The 27,570-nt window shown below is 36.5% G+C and overlaps 2 protein-coding genes across 4 annotated transcripts in view; both read right to left on the bottom strand.

The window, feature by feature from the left end:
* Positions 1 to 308: 308 nt before the first annotated feature.
* LOC133529550 (uncharacterized) lies at positions 309 to 11,646 on the bottom strand. 3 transcript variants are annotated; one of them, XM_061867295.1, is made up of 18 exons: positions 11,499 to 11,646; positions 10,446 to 10,512; positions 9,791 to 9,853; positions 8,485 to 8,541; positions 8,350 to 8,400; positions 7,997 to 8,035; positions 7,495 to 7,515; positions 6,616 to 6,660; positions 6,287 to 6,352; positions 5,606 to 5,662; positions 5,017 to 5,058; positions 4,405 to 4,422; positions 4,101 to 4,148; positions 3,085 to 3,183; positions 2,582 to 2,623; positions 2,401 to 2,412; positions 715 to 749; positions 309 to 404 (listed from the first exon to the last, which is right to left on the bottom strand). In XM_061867295.1, the coding sequence occupies exons 1-18, from the start codon at positions 11,526 to 11,528 to the stop codon at positions 396 to 398; spliced, it is 801 nt and encodes a 266-aa protein (XP_061723279.1). In that variant the 5' UTR covers positions 11,529 to 11,646; the 3' UTR covers positions 309 to 395. The 3 variants fall into 3 exon arrangements, with proteins under 3 accessions (XP_061723279.1, XP_061723280.1, XP_061723281.1); XM_061867296.1 differs by lacking the exon at positions 7,997 to 8,035; XM_061867297.1 differs by lacking the exons at positions 7,495 to 7,515; positions 7,997 to 8,035.
* Positions 11,647 to 13,833: 2,187 nt separating this feature from the next.
* LOC133529554 (serine protease HTRA2, mitochondrial-like) overlaps positions 13,834 to 27,570 on the bottom strand; it is a 30,100-nt gene continuing 16,363 nt past the window's right edge. The window contains exons 8-15 of the mRNA XM_061867301.1: positions 25,671 to 25,678; positions 24,977 to 25,272; positions 23,372 to 23,503; positions 21,097 to 21,193; positions 19,245 to 19,412; positions 19,047 to 19,147; positions 16,124 to 16,188; positions 13,834 to 14,920 (exon numbers count right to left, since the gene is read on the bottom strand). Coding sequence (XP_061723285.1) covers positions 14,755 to 14,920; positions 16,124 to 16,188; positions 19,047 to 19,147; positions 19,245 to 19,412; positions 21,097 to 21,193; positions 23,372 to 23,503; positions 24,977 to 25,272; positions 25,671 to 25,678 — 1,033 coding nt within the window. The 3' untranslated portion in view covers positions 13,834 to 14,754. The remainder of the gene's footprint in view (positions 14,921 to 16,123; positions 16,189 to 19,046; positions 19,148 to 19,244; positions 19,413 to 21,096; positions 21,194 to 23,371; positions 23,504 to 24,976; positions 25,273 to 25,670; positions 25,679 to 27,570) is intronic.

Raw genomic sequence — 27,570 nt, 5'->3', positions numbered from 1 at the left:
TTTTCGCGTTTGAGCTACAAAGTAAGTATCTCTGATATAACAAGGTTGCAAGTTGGAGTATCGCCCGAGGCAATTGATTTTTTCCTCAATTTAAATTGACGTTAGCAGGTGTATCTCAGGCGTATTCATATTTTAATAACAGGTTTTGTATTAGATCAGATTTATAACTATTCCAGATCTAATTCATACCCTGTAATTAAAATAAGAATACGTCTGTCTGTCTAGTAGAAAATAAGTTTAGTAAGTGACATGGTTATTTTGTGGAAAAAGGATGGTCGGAAAATATTTTAGGTAATAATAAAATGTAATTTTACCCAAATATTTATACAATATTATTATTTATTGTATAACATCAAACATTGAAATGATATCTTCTACGGCTTTAATATGATGATTCACTTTCCCTGTAAACCAAACACACAAACAATAAATTATTTTTAATTATTATTATCGTATGGCTTTATTGGAAAAATACTCATATTTAATGTTAAACGTTGACGTTAATGGTTACAGTGGTTACCGAAGAGCTTGCGTGACGGCTTCCTCGCACAACGTATCAGTATTGCAATACAACGAATAAATGCCGCGAGCTTCCTTGGTACAATACCTCAAGGGCCTGTTTTAGATTTAAGCTAGTTGTAATCCTCTGTATATATCCATGAAGTATATTGTTATTGTAAATAAATATTCTTACATATTAAATTCTATACTTACTTTACTTCCCTTCTTGAGTAACACCTTTACTCTACCTATGAACAGTTAAAAACATCCATACTTATATCTACAAATAAAGCGTTTGATGTTTCTCCCAGAAAGTATACAATACCGTAAAAAACTACCCAACTATAGTCCAATACTGCAACTATGGTTCACAAGTTCAAAAGGAAATTAAGTATCTATACCAATGTTCCTTTTGGTTTACTCCTAGTTTTACCTTCCATTTATAAACATACTTTGCCTTAGAACTACAAAAATATAGTAAAATACACACCTGAACGAGAAAAATTGAGTTTATTTGTGGACCATAGTTGGGAGCTTTGGACTATAGTTGGGTGGTTTTACGGTAGGCTTATTGAAAAATAATATAAAAACAGAGAGAAGCTTAGAGACAGAAAATAAGACCAACGAAGAAACTGTATAGTAAGTAAAATTCAAAATTGAATTCTGCAAGTAGGCCTCAAAGGCTCTTTTATAAGTCAATACAACATTTATAGTAACATCATATGGTGACATGAAAAATACATAACAACATTTATAAATACAACAACCAATACCTGGGTAAACATTACATTATCATAATCTTAAAATAAATAATTACTACAATAAAACAGAGATGTATAGTCTCTATGGTTAAAAATACATCAAATCTGGAGATGTAAAAGGTCCCCAATGTCAGAGTACTAATACTAATAAGATTTGGAGGTGTAAAGTCTCTCCAAGTGTCAAAATAAAATTTATACTAAATAAATAAATCGCGTCTGGACTGTTAAGCTAGCAGTCTCATAAGGATTCAATCAGACATTTAAGACAAAAAATTGAGTATATTGTTGATATTTCGCTGACAGTTAACTAACTGTATAATTTCTACCTCTTTGCGCATTAGAAGTTGAATTTCCTATAAGTTCTTTATGTTTTCGACGTGTTTAATCAAAGATACCTACTGCAGTTGGTTTCAACATAGTTAACAAATTAAAACTGTTTTTTTCTCTCCAGCAATGAACACTATGGCGCCATTTCTTTTGTCAAACAAAAATTAATGAAAAGTCAAACTTAAGCAGCTCCATAGCTTTTGTTTATGATTAAATGTTTCCATTTTAAAAACTGATAAATAAAAACTTATTTTACAGGATTTATGATACACATCCTATTACTGGTGCCACTTCCATCATAGAGTATTATAGATAATAAAAGAGGAAAGATACTTAGCCACGGTCGACAAATTAATTAAAAACATCATAAAAGGGAAAGTTTAGGACAAGACAAAAATGACATGAAACAAGTAAAGGTAAAAGTCGACGTCGTGTCATATCACGCTGTCACAGAGAAGGTAAAGAACAGACAAACATGGACATTGGTCCACTGACAATAGTTCATCTTTTAAATACCTAAATGATGATGATGATAAAGATGATGAGCGTTTGAGTCCGCGTGAAACGCACTGACAGCTATTCTATGTTAGTATCGTATCAACTACCAATCTAATTGGAATTATTAATTGGAAATATATAGTCTGGCAATCACAACTTTTCAGAATGTAAGAACCAGAAAAATTATACCCATTTCTTTCTTTTAGGTGGTAGTACAAGCGTAAGTCGAAGAAGGTTATGATTCTCTCTGTCTATGTTTCTGTCTAACAAAAGTCTCCTGTATTCTATTAATTTAAAGGATTTTAAAACTTACCTCGTTTGTCAACTGTAAATAATAATAAAATAAAATATCCTGGTGACGGAAAATTGCGTGTGGGCAAACAAAATAGGTTATACTCATATTTAAGTACCTATTCTAAAACCGATTTTTGTAAGCCCCCTATTATATATATATATATAATGAATATAATGATTAATGGTCTATAGAGACTTACCGTCAATATCTTTTATTTTCACTTTGTGAGTGCGTTCCAAAACTGAAAAATAATAATCTTTAATATATTTCGAAGTTCATTCTGTTTTTCTACTACAAAACATATTTTACAGAAATTGAATTGTATTGAGTTAGAATACTATAAGCTATGCCGTGAAACGATATCAGGTCAATTCGATTTTTAGTTTTTAAATCTCATTCCAATAGGATACTGATCTGTCGGTGTCATTTTTGGTTGAATATCAAAAGTGACGTTTTTGGTTGAAGGTTGACATAATGCGCAATTCAGCAGGTCTTCTAAAGGCGATCGGAACTATCACTACATCTTATTAAACAAAGACCCCGCCACGTCTCTCCGTGTATGTATGTTCGCGATAAACTCAAAATCTAGTGCACGGATTTTCATCTATCAATAGAGTGATTTCTGAGGGTTAGGTCTATAACTTGTTAGGGTTTTTTTGTACATTGTCCAGCAATGGGACACAGCGAAGATATAGGTATTACCTTTGATCACAGGTTTGATGTGGTTAATCATTCCGTTCCGCGGGTACTTTGATGACAGGATTCTTATGTATTTTTTTAAGTCTTTCGTCCATTCAGGCACTGAAAAATAAAATAGTATTGTAAGTTTCGGACCTCAATATGTTTAAAAGGGTTATTGTCTATAATATTTATTTATTTATTTTTGTTCGCGTCTTTCCTGTACGCATCGCAAAATAAAGAGGATCAAGTTATTTTTTACACTTCACCCAGACAAGATAAACAATATGATTAAACAAAAACCGGCCAAGTGCTAGTCGGACTCGCGCACAAAGGGTTCCGTACCATTACGCAAAAACGGCAAAAAACACATTTGTTGTATGGCTGCACTTAAATATTTATTTTATTCTGTTTTTAGTATTTGTTGTTATAATGGCAATAGGAATACATCATCTGTGAAAATTTCAACTGTCTCACTATTACGGTTCATGAAATACAGTCTGGTGACAGACAGTGAAGTTCTCATTTAGATATCGTTTGTAAGTCGTATAATTGACAGAAACAGCTCGATTCGGGCAACCAATGTCATTTTGACGTTAGAAATATCGTAGATAGATCTTATTGGGATCACAGCGGAATCGAAACAAACGTAAATTTTTGACATGTCGTTTCGTTATCGATCTTTTAAAGATCTTTCCAAAATCTTAAACGTGTCTTAATCATTCTCCGAATCGGGCCGTTAGTAATAGCTACTTAGCTATGATTTCGTTTTTAGCATTTGGGTACGGAACACTAAAAACGGGATATACTTACTATACCTATACGTCTTTAACTTTTGTTATTGAACACAGAAGGGAAATCTTTCTAAAATATATTTGACCTCCCCCCCCCCCCCCCCTTTCTGCCAAATTACAGCCTTAAAAGATCTTAATATGTTGCGAGCACACAGACACACAAAAAGACCGGTCAGGCGAAAGTATAAGTATTTAATAAGGGTTTCCAAACTTTCGAAATGTTATTAAAAATAATAAAGTGCTTACTCTTTGTAGATTTAACGCTCTGCTGTCTCTGAAACTTGGCAGGATTTTCTGTAAATTTTAGGGTAGAATACTGTTATTGTGTGTAATAAACGTTCTTGCGGTATTTTTACAATTACTGCAAAACAAAAGTTTCCATTTACATTCAGGTATATTTTTAGATAAATATTGCATAGGTTAATTAAGTTATTAATAACCTTGGGATAAAATTGTTTTTTTTTTTTTTTATAAAAGTTGCACAGATAAGCTTTGATGTGTTTATTAAGTTAACATTAATTACTTTTTGTTGAATAGTCTTTTTACTCACCATACGAATTATCATCACCTGAAAATATGTAATAAGATAAAAGGTAACAAAAAAAGGATTCCAAAAATTTGAGTTTACAAAACAATAAGTAAAATATTTTTAGAGTACTCATGGTGCTACTTTATTGCACTAGTGCGATAATTAGCACATTACGTAACTATTTCAAAAGTGCAAAAGGGCCATATGTACTGTAAAACGTTGTACGATACATATGCGAATAGGTAATTCGCAACTCGTGTGGATTTAAAACACTCCCTTCGGTTGTGTTATAATTTATCGCCACTCGTTTCTAATTTCCTGTTTAACGCACTTGTATCGTAATTAAATCCACAATTTTTTTACTTGTTCAGGCGCTTATTCTTACTTACGATTGGATACGTGTTTCAAAATTGGGATACAATTTAATACTTAGATAATATTATTTAAAAGGGTAGCTCGCGAAATTTTTGTCGATTGTCATTACAACACCTATGTTTTAACTTGTTTCGAGAATCGTCAACTGCAGGGAGTACCTTTATTCGACTCCCGCAAATTACGTGAATGATCCATTTACTTATAAAATGTTTAAATTTTTTAAAAGTGATATTTAAGTGACTAAAATTTCTCCGTTACCTTCTCGTACTAAAGAAATGGTTTGTTCTCCACTAGAATCATCTGGAAAGGAATAAATTAATAAATTAAAAAAGTTTTTAATAAAGACACAAAACAACAACAACAACACAACTTACAATCCTTTTTTTAATAATTAGACAGAAGGACAACCCAAAATTAATCAGGGAAAGGGCACCAGGCCAAAACTGGACACACCAAAAGAGATGTCGAGAATCGAGATGTTTGTGGCGACTGGCGGAAAGCAGGGTGGACCTTAGCCCACTTGTCCAGCAGTCATGGGCGTAGGCAGGTACAAGTAGGGCGAGAATGGGGGGGGGGGGGGGGGCTGGAGCTCAAATATTACATACAATGTATGCCCCTCTGCGGCGTCTGCCCCCCTTAGGCCTTCGGCCATATCAAATTGCCTATTTCACTGGCTGGCTAAAACAGAAATGTAGGAATGAGAGATAATAAGCTGCAAGTTCGTCACTTTCTTTGACGTTTTAAAAGTAGTTTTCAGCTTATTTTCTCTCATTTCATGTGAAACCCTTAATTTGGCTGGATTATAGTATGTATAGTCTGACCATAAACCATGATACTCAAGACTTACCTTTGTTGCCTCCAGTTTGCAAATAAGTGATCACTTCTTCAGTTTCCTGAGATTTTACTAGAGTAACAAAACATAAAGTTACTATTATATGTCAACAATTTTTGAGTTCAAAACAAAATTACCGTTTCACTCCATAGGTTCCAGGAGCTTTAACAAACTTTAAAACTGTCAGACAGATAATTTCTTTCTCATTCCGTTCCCAAAGTTTCGTTACGATTGGTTCACTTTTGGAGCAGGAAAATGTCGAGAATGAAACCTCGATTTCTGAGATTTTTAGCTGCAGTTGTCCTTATTACACATTTTTAAGGGACCTCACCTGCGAGACAGCAACATTACTTTAAATTTCTTAAATCTGAAAAGGAGTTTTACTAATATTTCCTCTTAAACAGAACGATGTGTATGAGCGTCATTATACACGTCATATTTTTATAGAATGATTGCCATTTCAAAAGCCATGCCGAGATACTTGTAAAAGTTCTTAAGCGCGTGGTTGTTTTATGCAATAAACGCAGCGTTAAACGCGAAACGTTTGCCAGATAATCTAATGACACTAGATTGTTTTACGCGGTAAACGCATTGTCATTTTCCTTTCATTCCGTTAACGCAGAGTTCAACGCTGCGTTTATCCCTAAAACAACCTTGCGCTTTAAAGATTGAAACGTTAAATAAGTAGGTACACACTTTTTTCTGGCGAGCTGTCTGGCATTACGGTACGCATGATCGGAAGCCCATCATCATCGTCGGATTCTAATAAAAATAAAAACAAATAATAACAATATCGTTTGCTTTTCAGCGGTGTGTTTTACGAATACAGTAAGCATCCAATTATAGTGATGGCTAAATATACCGTAGATAACATAACTTTGTTACGAATAATTAATTAAGGATGTGTTTATATTTATGGCCACTATGATCGGCATTATTTATTGAATTTAATGGTGTTAAACAAACAAAAAGCAAACAGATAATAGCAAATAATAAATGCAGCAAAAACATGGAAATTGACTTACCCTCCGACGAGGATTTTTGCCTTTTACGCAAAAGGAAATCGGCATCTGAGAAAGCGATTTTTGTAATCTTATCAAATGTAAGTAGTTTAAACTTGAAGATATTTTAGACTAACCATCCAGCGAGAAAATTCTTAGATTGATTTAGTAATCATCATAATATCAGCCGTTTATCGCCCACTGCATGAGCATGGGTCTCTTGTCCCGATCCTGAGCTAATCTCATTCAGAAGTGACCCGCAATCTTCCGAATGTCGTCCACCCAACGAGCCATAGGACGCCAAGAGGTTTCTTTCATTCGAAAACGGCCACTGCTCCGTTTCCATTTTGGCCCACCTGCCATCACTCTGCCTAGCCACACGCCCAACTCTATTTTAGTTTGGTAATGACGCAACCCACGTCTTGCACCTTGGTGCGGCGATGGATCTCGACATTCCTTACTTGATCGTTTAGTTATAGTTTATAGTAAATAAGGTTTATTTTTAGATTTAATTACCATGTACTTTTTAACCAAAACTAACTAACAAGGTTTGTTTTGTTGCACGGGTGGCAAGTTTTTGGTACTCAGCCACATACAACGGTTTTTTTTAAGATATTAAGGTCTCATTTTTGCCTCAACCCATTAGCGCCCACACCCACTTTTGGGAACCACTTCTAATGCTGTTAGGTAAAGTTACAGTAGAAATCGAAAGAAACGCTGTAACTCAGGTGTACTCAATTGGGTACATTGAGCATTAATGAGTTAAGTAAGGCTTAAGTTATATTAACTTAAAAGTGCCATCGATTCGGTCGTACCTAATCTGTTTAAAAACGTCGCCGATTATTTAGGTAATAATTACCTAAACACACGACAGATTACACGAATTTTATTGTAATTACTTACTTTGCTGCAGCTTTTCATCATCTACAAAATATTACATATGTAGATCAAATCACAACCATCAGTCAGAAAGTGAGAAATTCTAGCTGGGTGCCATGTGTACCTATTTACCGTCGATGCAATCGACAAAATATCCAAAAACTAAATTGAAAGGCTCCCATGAGCCGTCGTGACAAGCCGGGACTAACACGAGGAAAATAATGATGATGAACAGTTTATACAATATTACTAATTATACTTAGGTAAGTAATTATAATTTTAAAAATATAGGACATCAGAACTTAAATTAACTTCTCCAGCAAAGTTGAATGTTCCAGAATCCATAGACACTTAATTGCAAAATTGGAAATCAAACCGGGCGAAGCGTGGTTTTGATCCAGAATCCCCAATTTTACACTACTGTTGTATTCATCGTTGTAAACAACAATAGGGGTCCCTTTTAATAGAAAACCCCACATATGGTCTTTATTTATAATGATACTATGTGTAATATTGTATAATCTACCTCGTAATGGTATCGCCATTTTATGCGAGTCTGGATCATCTGAATTATGAGAAATACCGATATAGGAATAAAGTAAAATAAAAAATAAATGTTCGGGGACAATCTCACACAGATATCTACCTATAGTAAACACCCCTATAATGGAACAGGCACCAGTAATGGGATGGTATAGACAATTTCTGTAAAACAAGTATTTACCACCAGTTTTTAATCGCTGGCAACATTTTACCATAAGCAATAGCCAAAGAGCTGCTTAAGTTTAATGTTTCATTGATATTTGTAGTTTGCAAATTTTAATAAGTATGTACATTTATTTCTTAGAGGTTTGACACGTATGTACAAAATTCACTTACGTTTTCGTTTTTCTTTCGGTTGTAGGCGTACATTTATGTCAACATCCACGTCTGTAAAAAAATAACATTTTTAGATAAAAAAATACCGAGTACCCAACACTAATAATAATAATTATTATTTCCCATAGTGCTTACTTTCGAGTAAATCATCTAGCCCTCCGCGCAAAGCTGGTCGGCCGGCAGGATTGGAATCTGGGAATGTGAAATAGTTATTTTTTTATTTGCATAGGGTTTGAGGCCCCGTGCGTTCAGCCGGCCTAGCCAAAGTGTCAATCGCTATTGCTAAGACAACGAAACGCTTTGTGCCCCTCTATCACTTCCATATCAGTGCGAAAGTGACAGTTGCGAAAGTGACAGTTGCGAAAGTGACAGTTGCGGCCAGGTTCTGCTCTCACTCTCACTGAACTGGCTGTGTGTGCCCGGAATCGCAGATATCATGTTTTTGAATTTAATTTTGGATTAATTTTGACCACAAGAAGTAATCGATGAGTTCGACCAAAAATAAAATTGTGCATTTCAAAAGCAAAATCATTACAAATTTTGTGGTGCGTTTTAGCCCTATGTTCGTGATTTTATTCGTTCAAGCGAAAGTCAAGAAATTTAATCGATCGATCTGTCGCACTAATATGGAAGAGTCAAGTGATAGAGAGACCCAAAGCGTTTCGTTGTCGTTTGTCGTAGCGATAGCGATTTTGTCACCTTGGCTAGTTCGGCTGGTTTCTGCGACATTCAGTCCTACTTACAAATACACGTACATGATCTATGAGTCGGTAAGGGCATGCCTGTAGGTATCTGGCAAGCAAGTAGCTCGCAAGCAATTTGATTTACTAGCATGCAATATGTGGGGGGGGGGGGTGTAACTATTATGCATGCTCCCGTTTTACAGGCACATGGGCGTAGGCAGGTATAGGCAGGTGGTGGAGCTCAAATAAATTTTACATACCCCCCCCCCACCCTTCCCTTAGGACTCCGGCGATATCAATTCCCCCCCCCCCTCCCCCCCTAGTTCACTGGCTGGCTACACCCTTGTACAAGTATGTGTATTCCCGGCCCCCCACTGACCCCCTGCATAGAAATGTGGTTGAAGGGTGTCATTTATCTCATTTCATTAATGTATTGCATCCATGGTTACATTAGGTGTTACATAGTAATAGTATGTTTCACATGGATCCTGATAAGGCACAGCAATAGTCTTAAATCTAAATTATGCTAGGTATTAATATTAATTTAAAAAATATAAAAATTAGATATACTTAATAATATAATAATGGTTAGGTCTCTGCAGCTGCATTAACATTAAGAGAAAAGGGGACAACGGTGCGTGAACGCTTTTCATACAAACCTAATTCCAATTTTCCTCTCTTCGACGTGGTCGTCGACTGTCCTCTTAACACTTTTTGGAAAAATGCTTTTAAATTTTCGCAACAAAAATATTACTTACCCATACTAGCTGTTAAGTCATTTGCCCCCCCTCTCAAAATGGGACGACCGTCGGAGCTTACAACTGTAAAATAAGTAGGTATTTTATAGTGTCCGACCGAAGATTCGGTTTCGGCCAGTTTCGGCCAAAAAATCATGTTACGGCCATAGTTTCAGTTTCGGTCAAAAATCGCCCAACCTTTCGGCCGGGGCAATACTTACGAAATGGTACTTAGAACTACGTTACTAAATTATGCCTCAAAGACCAAAATTTGGGGAACAAGTAGGACAACAATATTAATATACTTATTTATGTATATAAAGAAATGTAAGAAATTAATTAGATTATTCGACCTAGGTACCGCTGGAGAGACGAAGTGCAAAAAGACCTTAGCGAACTCGGCGCCGTCGACTGGACAGAAACGGCTTTGGACAGAGAAGCATGGCGGTCTTTGGTGTCGGAGGCCAAGATCCACTTCGGGTCGCTGCGCCACGGCAGTAAGTAAGTATAGCAAATTTGAGCCCAATTGAACACCAGGGAATGGATCTAATTTAGCTTTCAGGATATGACCCACACATATTAACTAAATACTTAACTAACACTCAAAGTTAAATAATATTGTTATAATAAGTTGGCGCAAAGTTATACACACGGTTAATATAAATTAAAAGCTTACCTGACCGAAAACTTCCAAAATCGTTTATTCTTCGTAATGCATTAATTTCAATAAGGATTACTAATATCTGGAAATAATTTAGGTAAGTAGGTACTTATTATAAAATAACGAAATAAGTATTTTTTTTATCACTGACAAATGTATTTTTATTAGGGTACATTAGGGTGAAGGGCTGATGGCCTAGCGGGAAGAGCATGCGACTTTCAATCCGGAGGTCACGAGTTCAAACCCCGGCTCTTACCAATGACTTTCGGAACCTATTGTACGAAATATCATTTGATATTTACCAGTCGCTTTTCGGTGAAGGAAAACATCGTGAGGTAACCGGACTAATCCCAATAAGGCCTAGTTTACCATCTGGGTTGGAAGGTCAGATGGCAGTCGCTGTCATAAAAACTAGAACCTACGCCAATTCTAGGGCTTAGTTGCCAAACGGACCCCAGGCTCCCATGAGCCATAGCAAACGGCATTTTGCACGCGAGAAAGTAGACATTCTACTAAACACTAAGCACTCCGTTCTCTTGCGTCACTTGCCGACATGCCATGTAAATGTCGTTCGCTCCCATTGACATATTTCTCTCCGGTCGCTATCTGTAGGTATATGTTGTGATCAATTCAAAATATACGAAGCGATTGTGTAACAATATCTTTTGGTGCTTTCATGAATTTATTCCACGGGTTTCAAACACGGGTAGTAAGTAAGTAAGTAAGTATTTATTTGTAAATATAGGTAGAGTTACATTGGTGGTCAGTTTATATATGTAAAGTTTCACTATATTTTGCCAAACGGCGTACAAAAACATTAAACCTAATACTAGAAACAAAACTATCATGCTCACAGCAGAGTACGAGTAATTATTATGTAATCCTACTAACAGCTATGACAATTCAATAATGAATATCAGGTACATATGTAGTTTATAAGAATTGAAATTGTCAAAATATAAATTTGTAAATTTGTATCATTACGGGTTATAAACAATTTAATTTTGAAGGAAAAAAATGTACTTTCGTAAAATTTTAGGGTAAGTTGAAGAAAATTTGTTAACTTACTGTAACAAAACACAAGCACACGCTTGTCATTATAATTATATTTCTTCGACGAATGATTGTACCTAAATTACAAATAATTAACTGACATGACTACAACTGCACTCCTTGAATTTATCGTTCCTAGAGAAATAAAGATTGTTTTAACATTACTTATCTACGAAAGACATAAAAGTTAATATCTTTACGCTTATTTTAGTTTCAATTTTGCTATATGTAGCAACTGTATGTAATTGCATGATTTCTATAGTAATCTAAATTGTGTTTTTTTCTTATTTAATGCATGTTAATTATAAGATGTAATGTTTTGAAAAGATGTGTCCCGCCGAGTTTCTTGCCGGTTCATATTGGGATACCCTCCTCCAATTGAGGGGGGATTTAAATCTTCTCGGGTCAGAGGTATAGGGTTAGAGCCGGTGTAGCTTTATTTGACGTTCATAAGCGCATTGTAATATGCCTACAAAAGCGTGCCCTCCGCATTATGACTAGAAAACCACTCGACCATCCGGCTAAAGAACTGTTTAAAAAATGGAAAATACTTACGTTACCTAGTGTGTACATAATAGAAGTATGCAAATACGTGAGACAAAATCTTGATCAGATCCCTACTCATAGCCAACTCCGAGGTAGCGTTACGCGCAGGCGTAATCAGTTGGTCGTGCCCGCGTGTCGCCTCGTGAAAACCAGGAAGTCTATGCATATAATGGGAATCAGACTGTACAACATACTGGACGATGAAATAAAGCAAGCTTCTAGCGATGCAATATTTGTCCGCAAACTAAAAACTGTACTACTAGAAATGGCTTGCTATACCATTGACGAGTTTTTCGATGGCCACGGGTCATTGGCTCAATCGTGTACCTACTAAACTATATAGGAGTATAATAATATCTCGTTGTATTGTATTGTAAATTTTTTAATGCTATACGAGTCGAAAGTTATTAATACATGAGTATAGTAAGTAAAACAATGTAAAATCTATCACAAGATAATTGTATATAAAAGGACTTGTAAATGTAAATATTTACCAATAAATATCATATCATATCATATATCATATCTACTTGAATAATAAACTATCTTTATCTAGGTATAAAATACAAAAGTACGAAAGATATTGTCATGATGGTGTATTCCCATTTGTTGCTGCTCCACGTGAACGCCGCTATTATAAGGCGGGGACAGATGGGAACAATTTACATGAAAGCACCTATTCCCATCTGTGCCCGGCAGGGCAACAAGTCACGGCCCAATTCGGACAATTCTTCAAGAGATGACTGCGGTACGATACAGATCTGTCAGTGTCAAAAGTGACGTTTTTGGTTGAAGAAATGTCACTTTTGAAACTAACAGGTCGTTATCGTACCGCAGTGATCTCGTAGAAGCATAGATATATAAGATTCAATAGATGAAGCATTGTGATGATTGTGATGAACACGGATATTTGTTTCTGAGTCATGGGTGTTTTCTATGTATTTAAGTATTTATAATTATATATATCGTTGTCTAGGTACCTACAACACAAGCCTTATTGCGCTTTCTGTGGGACTTAGTCAATTTGTGTAATAATGTCCTATAAGATTTATACATTTATTTATGAAGCGAAAGCAAACTGTCACCGTAACCACTTGGTTTTTATGTACGATTAACAATGTGTAACCAGCGGCGGTATCATGGTCGCATTTTTATCACTTGTCATGTCATGCGTCACTTTCGCACTTACATACTTGTTAGAACGTGACAGGCATGATGACAGATGATAAAACACCGACCATATTAGCCCTACAGTAGGGCTAAAATGGTCGGTTCTTTATCATTTGTCACCATACCTGTCCCGTTCTAACAAGTATGTAAGTGCGAAAGTGACGGGCATAGTGACAAGTGATAAAAATAGAACCATGATGCCACCGCAGTAGGGCTAAAATGGTCGGTTCTTTATCATTTGTCACCATGCCTGTCATGTTCTAACAAGTGTGTAAGCGTGACAGTGACGGGTATAGCGACAGTTGATTTAAAATGAACCATGCTGCCACCGCAGTAGGATTAAAATGGTCGGTTTTTTATCATTTGTCACCATGCCTGTCACGTTCTTATAAGTATGTAAGTGCGAAAGTGAAGGGCATAGTGACAAGCGATAAAAAAAGAACCGTGCTGCCACGTTGTGGCCATGTTGAAAAACTATCGGCATTTCTTACAATTTTAATTTTACTTGAAAGGATTAACTATACCAAAAATGAACAAAAAATGTTTTTATTATTAGAAGGATTGTTCGAATACGGCCATCAGTATTTTTAGGTATATTATAATTATAAAGCAGTCGTAAAAAGAAAAAAAATAATTAGTGATATCTTTTAATCACAACTCAATACATACTTATAGATACGTAACTAAATTAACAATAAAAAATATGCCTTGCATTATAAAAAACTATTTACAAAAATATATAAATCAGGCAGAACAAATTATGGAGGTGAAAACAACGGTACACAATAATAATAGGTATATAACATTTCGTGAAAACGAAATATGGCAGTGAGACTTTAATGTTACATTTTTAGGTTGTGTAATATACCTAAAGGTCATAACTTGGGATTCATATATCAAACTAGTGGCTCTGTGAGCTGTAGTCCTCGCGAGCATAGTTTAAGCCTACGCCTGCGAGCATAGCTTAAGCCTACGCCTGCGAGCATAGCTTAAGTCTTTATAAGGCGGAGGGAATATATTTCCCACCTGATTTTGAACTTTATTTCGAAGTGATAGGGTTCAATTTTGCATAATTCCGGACACCCCCATATGTAAAGGGTTAAAACTGAATAAATATGACACCGCCATTTTGAAAAATTTGAAAAATCTGGATTAGGTATGTTGGTTACTATGTCGCTGGACAAACTGTTAATACGCACCGGGGTCTGAACCCCGTTTAGGCATCTTATTTAGCAGTAAATTTCATTGTTTTAATGTGAGTTTATTTGAATAGAATATTCCAGAATTTTAATTATATGATGTTCTTTAATGTTTAATTTGATAGTTTAACACGTCTCTACCTCTATCATATATGCGATACGGTTTCGGTTAATTAGTCAAATAACGGTTTAACATTCTGGTTTCGGTTTCGGCTAGTAATTTTGGTTTCGGTTATTGATTCTGGTTTCGATATTTAATTCTTGTTTCGGTATCGCTATTTAATTCTAGTTTCTGTGTAACTTTCCGTTTTAAATGCCAACTTATTTTTCAGACAATTAAGCTAGTATAACTATTGTCAATGCTGCTCCGGAGTGACAGTGAGAGCCAGCCGCCCTCTCCCTCTAACGACGTCGACCTTGAGCAGGCCGCTGCTGTTCTCCAAGATGGCGTACACGTCGGTCGCCGTCTGCACCGGCTTGCCGTTGATGTTGGTTACAATGTCGCCGGGTTGGAGGCCGCCACTGAAGAATTATAATGACTACTATATTGTCTATTGTGAAAGTAACTCTCAGGCCAATTCTAACGTACACTGATAACAGTACCCTTAGTGTAAATTTATTCGATAGTGTGATGTGACGTACGCGTTTGCGTTAAGTCTTATTTTATATGGGATTTAGAAACAGCGCGCCAAGCGGGACGTTTTGGAAACTCAAAATCTCATACAAAATGAGACTTAACGCAAACGCGTGTGTCACGTCTCTCTATCGAATATATTTACACTAAGGGTACAGATAACATCTAACTGACATCTTTCAAATATCGTGCATTTCGCTTGTAATTGTTCGTACATGTATTGGCGCGGTCGAGACACACGATAACTAAATTATATGATTCAAATATAAATCTATTTTAACCTTTTGAACGCCACGCGTATCGTACGCGGCGCGTAATCGTGAACCTTGTCGGTACGCATGAAGGTTGATATTGGGCTGTAGCCGCGCGCGTCATATGACGTCTTTGGCGGTCAAAAGGTTAAGTGTAGGTACAGTCGAATTCATAAATATGTATACATTTTTTCGCCTTATTGCAATGGATTAAGGTTAAGAACGGTATACATATTTATGAACTCGACTGTGCGTTCGAATTGGCCTATCCGTCGGTTACCTCTAATCTTTGTCCTCTTTAAGTCCTTAAACGTATGGAAAAGATTTTTTTTTTACCAAATTTATGGAAAAGATTTGTTTTCGTGGAAGGATCTGTCATCATCTTCCTCGCGTTGTCCCGACATTTTGCCACGGCTCATGAGAGCCTGGGGTCCGCTTGGCACTAATCCCGAGAACCGGCGTAGGTACTAATTTATTACGAAAGCGACTGCCATCTGACCTTCCAACCCGAAGGTAAACTAGGCCTTATTGGGATTAGTCCGGTTTCCTCACGATGTTTCCCGTCACTGAAAAGCTTAAATATCAAATGATATTTCGTACATAAGTTCCAAAAACTCATTGATACGAGCTGAGGTTTGAACCCGCGACCTCCGGATTGCAAGTCGCACGCTCTTACCGCTAGGCCACAAGCGCTTATGTGAAAGGATCTAGTAGCTTCACTGATGTATACCTATTCAATATAGTTTAGAGCTAAGGATCCTATGGACCAATCCTGCCAAAGGAAATATTTGGTTTACGAAAACCGTATTTCATTTGGTACAACACATGAATGATACTTACTTATAAGCAGGCGACCCAATGATGACTTTCCACACAAGAATTCCATGGTCTATGTCCTTGGGCATCTGAAAAAAAAAAAGATGCATACCTAAATTATAATTCAATTCAATTTACGTATTTATTTAGATTTTTTAAAGGTGTCCTAATGTTACTTAAGCGATCTTTCCACAATTAGAAATTAGAAAATCTCTAAAAAATATTTAAAAAAAGCGGCCAAGTGCGAGTCGGACTCTGTCATGAAGGGTTTCCCATTCCGTCCCATTTATGACGTATTAAAAAAACTACTTACTTACTAGATTTCGTTCAAACCAATTTTCGGTGGAAGTTTGCATGGTAATGTATATCTTTTTTTTAGAGTTTTTATTCTCTTATTTTAGAAGTTACAGGGGGGGGGGGGACACATTTTACAACTTTGGAAGTGTCTCTCGCGCAAACTATTAAGTTTAGAAAAAAATGATATTAGAAACCTCAATATCATTTTTGAAGACCTATCCATAGAAACCCCACACGTATGGGTTTGATGAAAAAAGATTTTTTGAGTTTCAGTTCTAAGTATGGGGAACCCCCAAAATTTAGTGTTTTTTTTTTCCATTTTTGCGTAAAAATCTTAATGCGGTTCATAGTATACATCTACTTACCAAGTTTGAACAGTATAGCTCTTATAGTTTCGGAAAAAAGTGGCTGTGACATAAACGGACAGACAGACGGACATGACGAATCTATAAGGGTTCCGTTTTTTGCCATTTGGCTACGGAACCCTAAAAATCTAGCTTTATATACGTAATGTGTATTAAATTGCGCTTTTTTGAAAGGGCAGGTCTAGCAAAGTAGGTGTAATGTTTACCCAGGTATTGGCTGTGGTATTTACATATGCTGTCATGTATTTTTCATGTCACTATAGTTAGTTAGTTAGTGCTTCTGGGCATTTTCCGCAAATCGACAACCATTGTGCCTATTTTGCGTGAAACGAGGTAGCGCTACTCTAACCACCCCAGCTCCTCCACGAAGCCTAGCAAAGTTTTCAGGTTGCTAAATGCCTCTCCTAGTGTGCACAGAGTCCCTAGGTATTTGTTCCTGTATACTTCTACCTGTTTGCAGTCTAGGAGAATATGTTTTGTTGTTTCTTCTTCTTCCATGCACGCTCTGCACATGGGGCTGTCTGTTTTACCCATATTGTGTAGGTGTTTGTTAAGTGTGTTATGTCCCGTAATTAATCCTACTATTTTACGTAGTTGATGTCTAGGTGTTTTCAGTAGTATTTTGGTGAGTTTGTGGTTCAGTTCCGGTAGAAAATCCTTGGTCTGCCTGCATGTGTCCATTTCCTTCCAGTATTTATTGTGCAGTTGTCTGTGATGTAGGTCTAGCTGGTTGTGTATATAGGATATTGGTAGGGGTATGATGGGCTCGGGTCCATATGCCGGCGTTTCTGAGCCTTTCCTGGCCAGTTCGTCCGCTGCATCGTTTCCTCTTGATCCACTATGCCCCTTTATCCATTGAATTGTTACTTTGTTGCCTTCTTTGCTCACTTCCGTGAGGCTTCGATGACATTCGAGTACGAGTTCTGAATTAAGTTTGTCGCTGCATAGCGCTTGTAGTACTGATTTACTGTCTGATAGTATTAGTATATTTTCGTGTTTCACTTGTCGTCTTGTTATAGCATTGTTATCACTGCTATAACACTCATGTCACTATAAGATGTCACTGTAAATGATGTGTTGACTTGTTAAAGAGCCCTTGTTGCCTACTTACAGAATAAATTTATCCCATCAAAAATATTATGTAAAATATTGCCCAGACGAAACTATAAGGTTTGCACTATCAAAAAGTTATCAGATCTCTTGTTTTTGTTTCTAACTCAAGCCCTAACTTCACAAACTCTACACCTTATTGTTAGTCAATATATGAGGCCGGTATTTCAAGTTTTTTTTTATTTTTTTGTTGTTTGTGTACTAATACTATCCTACATACCAAATTTCAGCTTCCTAGGACTTCAGGAAGTACCCTAAGGATTTTGATGATAATCAGTGAGTGAGTGAGTCAGTGACGAAATCGGGTGTTTTTAGATATTAACGAAATCTAAAGTATGAGAGGTGTGCAATTGAAATTTTTTATCCTTAATAATCTCTCAATTCTGTAGCGCCTCTGGAATGTTTGCCGATGCCGCTGTAGAGGACTTTTATGCTATAGTGAGGAAGAAGACGGCATCTGTGGTGAGGCGGATGAGGGGGAGCGCAAACAGCATCCTGAGAATGATAGCAGAGAGGTGGGATTCGGATATTCTCCGCCGTTATACCGAACTCCATATCATACGACCTAAGAAATAGATATTTGTATGAAACCTGTAATATAAGATAGTTTACTAATGTAGTTTTATAAGTGTCTTGTAACTAACAATCTATGGATCGGAGGAATCTGAAAATAAATAATTTTTATTTTATTTTTATTTATAAGTCCACTATTGACATTATATCCCGAGAATTTTGTTTATCTGGTATATTACAAACCCAAGTTATGAGGGTTCAAAAACACGACGATGCGCTTCGAGAAAAGGTGCCCTTGCGCTTCGCTTTGCTTGTCTTGGCGGGGACACTGGCGTGCCCCCAAATGAATTTTGAATTTCGACAGGCAAAGACAAACCAAAAAGAGATGGCGGTACGTCCTGCATGCATTTCGCGCTGCGATTAGCGGGAACATGCACGAAACCGTGACGAGTGGCGGAATAAAAGGTAGATCCAGCAGTGGGACCGTCGCCATCAGATATATCGGAGCGGTCTATGCGTTCACAAATATCTGAACACGCCTCCATTGTTAAGGTATCAGAGTGCGTGTTTAGAAATTTTTGTGCACCTTAGCCGCTCCAATATATCTGATGGCGACTGACAAAATAGGCTATCAAAAAAAGAATATAGACGGTTATATGTACCTCTGGATTCCTCATCCTAAGCTCCATCAGTATGTTAGGGGTAAGCGACAGCATCGTGATGCCGAGGTACCGCCGGGAAACTTGTGGCGACTTCGTTTTCCCTGAAAAAGGGAAAATGGAACCTTAACGTAAGTTTTACACTCAAGACGGGGTAAATTTGAGCCGTCTGTCAGTGTCTACATGAATTAAAAAACTTACGTTTCTGCAGAAACTCCTTGACATAATCAATGGGTATAGCGAATGAAATGCCCGAGGTGACCTTCATGCTGTTGATACCGATTGCCTCTCCATCCAGGTTCACTAGAGGGCCGCCACTGTTGCCGAACGTTATGGGCGCGTCCGTCTGTATGTAGACCATGTCTTTGCCTGAAATATTTTAATATAATCCTGGTAAGGGCATTTATTCGTGTGATGAGCATGGATATTTGTTCCTGAGTCATGGGTGTTTTCTATGTATTTAAGTATTTATAAATATTTATATATTATATATATCGTTGTCTAAGTACCCTCAACACAAGCCTTATTGAGCTTACCGTGGGACTTAGTCAATTTGTGTCATAATGTCCTATAATATTTATTTATTTATTTAATAAGGGAAATCCATCGTTTTATCGAGGAAAAATATTTTTCACCATGAAAAAAGGCTTTTGATTGTTCAAAAATTGTTGAAAAAGTTGCATTTTATCCACATGTGTGGCAAAATAATTCAAGTATTGAATTGATTCCTTATATTAACTGGTTGAATGGACTTTTAAATTATGATTAACGTTAATTTGGATTCGATTGTTTGATATTTTACAGTTAGAATTTGCGCCGAGTTGGTGTGGTGAACATTTTCGGGTTTGACTCGGTGGTATTTTTCTTACCTTAAAGCGGAATCTTGAGCGTTGCGAGGGTTTCAAGACAAGAAGGTTAAAAAAATTGCCACCGAGTGAAACACGAAAATTTGCCCCCTTGTAAAACAAATATATCTTTTGTTTAAGATATTTATTTCTCAAAAGATTTACATAATTCACTTACTGAGAAAACAATAATTTTGCTTAAATTTAAATAGGAGAGGGTAGCATGCAAAAACGGTGAACGACTTACGTACAAAGACGCTTATAATTGCAACTACTCGCTCAATATTCAATAAAATTTCATACGTACTTTACAACTTCATGGTACTTTGAAGTAGGATTTTTTGGAAGAGTGGATACATATTATAGGATGGTCTTACACAGATCAGCCTACCCACAGTACTTCAATAAGGCTTGTCTTGTGTGATATTTACGTTGTTTAGTGCTTTAAACATTATCAACATTGCATACTGTGCCAACATTGGCTAGCTTGACAAAACAGAGGTTCTCTAGCTATCTATTTTAACTGTTTATTCATAATATTGGAAGTAAACTGTTAAGAATTTGACCTAGTCAGCTGCTAGGTTGGGGTCAAAAATACAATTATTAAGATGCGTAAAATCTAATACAATTTCGTGCTTCGTATCTCACAGGTAAAGTAAACGAGACGGCGCTGTACAACTTGCAGTACATTTCGCAGTAACCTGTGCCCCTAGTGTAAATAAATTCGATTTCGAAACGTGACGTACGCGTTTGCGTTTAGTCTCATTTTGTATTGGATTTAGAAAGAGCGCGCCAAGCGGGACGTTTTGGAAACTCAAAATCCTATACAAAATGAGACTTAACGCAAACGCGTTCGTCACGTTATGATGTCGATCAAATTTACACTAGGGGTACTGATCGTCAAAAGTTGACGTTTGACAATTCGGTGACCGTATGGCGCAGAACAGCGATTTGTGTTTTGGATGTCAAAGTAAGGGCCACGTTTTTTTAGACTTTGCTTCTCTATCACAATCAATTCTATTTAGTTGGGATAAGTATACAGTAATCACTCTACTGAGCAACCAACGAGAAATATCATACAAATTTTACTATTAAATGTCTGACTGATTGACAAAAGGATCCACCATTTTAACTTTTTTCTGATACTCTCACTTAGTACATATATTTATTTATTGAGTACATGTCTGTGTACGTCTGTTAATACCAACCTCGTAGACCCAGCTCCTCGCTCCCTCTCTGAGTAGAACTGACAACACCAGCAGTAACTGTGTTGCTGAGAGCCAAGGGACTCCCCATTGCTACTACCTGGAACCACAGGACATTACATTGACCATTACTCTATTTAATACTCTTTAAGACCTAAGGCGGTGGTGGGCAAACTGTCTTCATGGGGGCTAGAATTTAAAAAACTTAAGAGGAGGGCCAGAATTGACGCAGAAATGTATTTTCATTTGAAATTATCGTGGGACAATGCCATATACAAATTATTTCATAGGACCGGCGGGCTGGATAAAATCCTTTCGCGGGCCGTACTTTGCCCACTATTAATAAAAATAAAATAAAATAGCCTTTATTTACAGGACAAAGAACAGTACTACTATCTCTCTATTATCTCCCATCTTTTGTATTCTTTGTCTGCTTGCCCTTCGGCAAAGGCCTCCTCCAACCTTCTCCACTCTCTCCGATCTATTGCCACTCTGCTCCAGGTACGACCAGCTATCTGCGCAATGTCATCATCCCATCTCATTAGAGGTCTCTTTGCTCCTCTCTCTTCCTCTCTTGGGTACCATTGGGTGACTCGCTTGCTCCATTTATCTGTGCCTCGGATGATATGGCCAGCCCATTTCCATTTATGTCTTCTAATTTTTATGGCAATGTCTTGGACTTTCGTTCTATTCCTAATTAGGGTGTTTCGTAGCCGGTCAGTCTTCCGTACACCTATCATGCTCCTTTCCATGGCACGCTGGCAGCATGCTAGATGGGATGTAGTAGTTTTTGTCAACGCCCAGGTCTGGCTACCATACATTAGGACGGGAAGAACACATGTGTTAAATAGTTTACCCTTTGTCTTAGAGTGGAGTTGTTTATCTTTGAAGACTTCTTTCAGGGACCAGTACCTTTTCCACCCGTTCACTATTCTTCTCTCTATTTCTTTCTCTATTGTTTCGTCAGGTGATATAATCTGACTGAGGTAAATGTATTCGTCCACATATTCCACTGTCATTTCTCCTATTTTAATGATGTTCTTCTCGCCATTTGTCATCACCTTTGTTTTTTCCAGGTTCATTGATAGTCCTACTTCTCTGCTGTTAGTTTCAATATCGTTTATCATTCTGTTTAGGTCGTCTGGTTTTTTAGCAAGTAGAACAATGTCATCCGCAAATCTTAGATGTGTTAATTGGCGGCCACCTATGTTAAGACCGAGCTGATCCCAGTTTAGGTTTCTGAATACCATCTCCAAGACAGCGGAGAATAGTTTTGGGGATAAGGGATCCCCTTGCCTTACTCCTTTTTCTATTCTGAAAGTCTCCCACTTGCCCACTATTGACCTAAGGTAATTAAAAAATAATGAATGGTTTATTCAGAGACAGCTGAAGAAAAGTCAAACTTCTCCCACTATCTTGTCGCTGAATAAAAACAGAGTTGTGTGCCGTGTGAAAATGACTAAACAGCTTTCCCGCATAGACGCCGTGTAAACAATTTTGAAAATGCAAATTTTGCTGTCGTTACGGTATTCGATAAAATCCCGTATACGGTATACGAAAAATTAACGCCGTGTGAACCTGCCCTAAGAGCAACAAGCAAACATAAAATAAAACCGGCCAAGTGCAAGTTATTGAACTAGTTAAAAAACACGTTTATTGTATGGGTGCCCCACTTAAATATTAATTTTATTGTTTTTAGTATTTGTTGTTATAGCGGCAACAGAAATACATCATCTGTGAAATTTTAAAGTCTATCACGGTTCATGATACAGCCTGATGACATACAGACGGACAGTGGAGTCTTAGTAATATGGTCTCATTTTTACCCTTTGGGAACGGGACCCTAAAAATGAATAAACATGACTGTTGAATACTGTTAAAAGCTTTAACGAGGTAAAAAGCTATCTCATTTGTCCTAGTCTGTGCCCACCATATACATTTCCAATTTTCTTTTTTTTTATAAGGGGCAAACGAGTAGATGAATCCCCTGATGGTAAGCGATTACCGCCGCCCATGGACACCTGCAATACTAGAGGGGTTGTAAGTGCGTTGCCGGCCTTTAAGATGGGAGTACACTCTTTTCTTGAAGGTTTGAAGGATTACTCTGCCTAATGTGCTGTTTCACTAATAAAGTGGACCTGCAATTCTGCTATGATCCTGTTGAATTTGGTTGGAGGTCTGTGTTCTCGTCATTTAGAGACCACCATGCTAAGACACATGCTTTTTTTCCTTTTTTCTCCAAACCTATACATATCTACATAGAGCACACAGTACAAACCCACTCGCCAGGCTTGAGGTCTGCCGAGCTGCCCAGCTTCATTATTGGCAGCCCCCGCACCGGGATCCGGAGTGTCGCCAGGTCCGACTTCATGTCTACGTCCTCTACAACACCTATGTGGACGGAGCCATCCTGGAAGATTAATTAAATTTGCTATGTCATACATCGGAGTTTTGGGTGTATGATTTCATGTATTTATATATATATATATTTTTTTTATGAATTAATTTAATTTAATTGTAAATAATGTATGTACTTAAATATAAATTGTTTTGTCAATACTAACATAGTGATAAGTAATAGTGTACCTAACATATGGATCATTGATGTCCGAAATAAAGTCTTAATAATAATAATAACTTTATTTGTTGTTAAATAATTACCAAACTGAATTAAAGTTAGTAACCTCCAAATGGGCTTAGAACTGTTAAAATTGCAGCAGTTTTCACCTATTTCTTGGCTAGCGTAAAACATTCTCGTAGCCAAAACCCCAATGTAAGGTCATCAAGTATGACTGTTTTAACATAAAAATACAATACAATATAAATATACATGAATTGTGTAATTAAAGTACCTACTTTATTTGTTAATACAACATGATGTTACAATGGCTACAAATAATCTGCTTTGCCTGAAGGTTGACTGGTAAAGAATGCCTTATAGCATTAAGTAAGTGCAATATAGATTAATAAATAAATATTTTTGGCTAGTTTGACTGTCTGTGACAAAATGTCAAAATAATATAGGCTTGACTATTTTCTTTCTTTCTTTCCATTTAAGAAGAGTCGGTATGCTGTACAAAATTTTTAGTATGATAATGACTACTTACTTACTACTACTTTAGTATGTGTGTACGTATGTATATATGTAGGTGTATGTGTACATGGAAGAGAACAATCTCACATCTGAGGATGCCGAAGACCGGGCAAAGTGGAGAAGACTAAGTAGGAAAGCGGACCCTGGCGCTAGGCCGGGAAAACTCTAGGTTGAAGAATGACTATGTGTTAAGGTGGACCAACTTTGTATAGAGAAAAAAAAAATATCTCCACAAGGCTCTTATTCCATTATGAAATAGAAATCAATATACCAAATTTGAACTCATTTGCTAAAGATTTAGTGAACGCTATGTTTTTGATATTTGCAATAATTCTCATACAAAAAAAAAAAAACAAAAAAAAAATAAATGAACCCAAAAGTAAAGTAAAATGTAAAAAATATCTCCAAAGCAGAATTATTGATGGGTCAAATTATTTTCATACATGTACGGCAGAATTGTTTCATTTATAGCGACCTCTAAATGATGTTTAATTGCTCTCAATTTTGCTATAGATGTTTTTTGCGTATTTTGAATAAAAAAGAACCTTGTGGAAAAGGAATAAGTACTCATAATTTTATTTTTTTGTACCACCCTACTATGCCTAATTCCCTAGTAGTTGTTGTGAACAATAAATAAGACCTGCAAAAATACTTCTTACAAATACCATACATAACTACCTAAGCCAACTAACAGTCCGCTTTCCTAGTTTGAATAATACATACCTACATTTACTCAATGTTGAATGTTTCATACAAGTTGCATCATCAATGTACAAAACCAACACTTACCGACAACTTCACTCGCACACTCGCATTCGGCTTATTCACCACCACATGAGCGTTCGTTAATATCAGTCCATCCTCCTTCACTATAAACCCAGACCCATTCGACAACGTTATAGGCTCTCCAGAAAACAAGTCCATACGCCGACTGTCTTTTATCTCTATATAGACCACGGACGGCGCCGAAACAGCTACCACATCAGAAATAAAGTTAAACTTGTCTCTTCTCCCTTGCAGACCGTTATTTGAGACCGTAGCGGCCGAAATACGCTCCTTTAAAGATACATAACCTACAACGCCCGCTGCTACCGCCAAAATGCCACTAAAATACCTATTCCTACTATCATCTTGCTTATTATATTGTGAGAATTGCACTACGCGACATGAGCATCGATAACTAGCGTTGGTTAGTGATTTTATTGTAAAATATTTGGATAACAATCTCCGAGAAATCATTGTTGTGCAAGTGAGGTGTCAAACGACATTTGACGTATGGTTGCAACTGACGTTTCTAGTGCTTGCGAGAATAAGAAATGGTTATATATAATACGGTAACGGTAAAGAAACGGTTAAATCTAAAGAAACGTGTCGTTATCATGTTGACTACACTTAAGTGATTAGAGCAAAGAATATAATACTCACTAGGAGAAGAACGCTAACTCCATACAAAAAAATGCCCCTTTCAAAAGTTCGTTTATACTAGTGGCGCTCTCTTTGTATCTCAGTACTAAAATTGACAACCGGTTTAGCCTGGCGGGTTTTGGTAGGTATTGATCCAGTTCTAGCTAGTGGTTCTGGGTTCGAATCCCGGCGACGGAATTTCTTTTTGTATTTTTTCATTTTTTGTTTTTGTTGGGGTGAGGTTTTTAAATTAGTATTTATCAAATAAAAAAATATTATGTTACATATTAATCAAAATCACAGGCATCTTTTGTCCTAAGAGATAATGATATCTATATTTTGAAGTTTATTCAATATAAAAGGTAACAATACAGTTTATTATCAAGTTATAAATATTTTTATTCCTATATATTAGGATCAAAAGAGCTTAATTCGTTCGAAAAACATACAATAGGCAGGAAAAAAGTCATTTTTTTATACAAATTTATGTATCGGACGGGGCCTTGTTAAACTAACTGTGACACTTCCATATAATATCTACATACCTATATGAATTTTATTCAATGAGACCACAGGTCGGTAATTTCGGTTCATTATTGATGTGGGTACCAAATAGTTAACCTATCCTGTGCGTGTGATTATCTTTTGATTTTTTTAAGGAGTTATTTTTGTTTAGGTCGTCTATTTTTAGCGCATGTTTTAATTCCCAGATCACCTTCATAACAATAAATAGAAGTCATTAAAATTTTCATGATAAAAACAATTTTATATATATACATATACTATTTATTGCATTTAATATAGATTTTTATATATCTAAAACATGATCTTTGGCACATCTGATTTTACTCCACAATTGCAATTAGTGTAACTTGTAATCATATCACATATATCAGCCCAAAAAACTAAAAATTACATGAATATATGACAGACAAAGTTGTTATTACATCTATCCGATTGTCGGACACTTTCTGCTCCACAGCTCAGTGCAGCGGTCTTGTTGATGGTCACCGGGAAACTACAACTAGTCACAATCATGTGGCGGATCCGTGCCTTTTGATTTTGAGCCTTTCCAAGGAAATGATATGACGCCCAAGGATTTTTTGCTCACGTTCACCCTCTAAAACAAAACAGTCACATTTTAAACAATACTATAACCTATGTCCCTAAATACTAACCTTGCTAATAGCTACCAGAGTTCTAAATTGCCAGCTAAAACAATGTTAGAATTTACATCTATGATGAATTTAGATTGTAATTTTGGACGCGATAGGGCGGCCGTGCGACTTAAGAGGGTGGTAAGATTAAATTTATATATTTGAATTTGGCAATAGTACACTTATTTTATTTATAGATTAAAATATTTCTTACCTTGAAATAATTGTTGTTTCTTAGTTTAGTACAAGGATTAAACTTTAACCGAGTTTGAGCGGAGATACTGTGCGGTGGATTTTTAATTTTAAAAATTAATCAATAAATCTATTTCAACAACATAAATCGTTATTTAATCATTTTATATGAAAACTGATAGTTTTGAAAATGAAAATAGTTTTGCGTCAATGACTTTGACAGCATTGACATTGCAGACTTTTGTCTATGTTCTAACCGGCCAGACCCAAGTGCAAGGCTTTATGGAGGGTATATGTGCCTCTGACCTCCATAGATTTTATGAACATAGACAAAGACAAACTGAAATAGGTAATAATTTATATAAAATAATAATAATTTACATATGGTAGTGTGACATAAATCAAAATATTTGATAAAAATGATTTTATTTGTTCCCAAAGTTGAATAGACAAAGTCAGATAGGAGCAATGTTGCTGTAGCAAAATATTTTTATATTAATAACTGGTATCTATTTCCAGAGCGTCAGACCACACATGCGCAATTATGAAGCGTCATATCTTTCTAAGGAAGTCGACAGGCCTTGGATTAGAGTCAGACCAAGCACAAGCAAGGTTGGCAGCGATTTTGAT

The sequence above is a fragment of the Cydia pomonella genome, chromosome 21 (assembly GCF_033807575.1).
Source record: "Cydia pomonella isolate Wapato2018A chromosome 21, ilCydPomo1, whole genome shotgun sequence".
Taxonomy (NCBI): Eukaryota; Metazoa; Arthropoda; class Insecta; order Lepidoptera; family Tortricidae; genus Cydia; species Cydia pomonella.
Note: the sequence above shows the minus strand (reverse complement) of the source record. Positions and strands in the feature narration are given on the sequence as shown.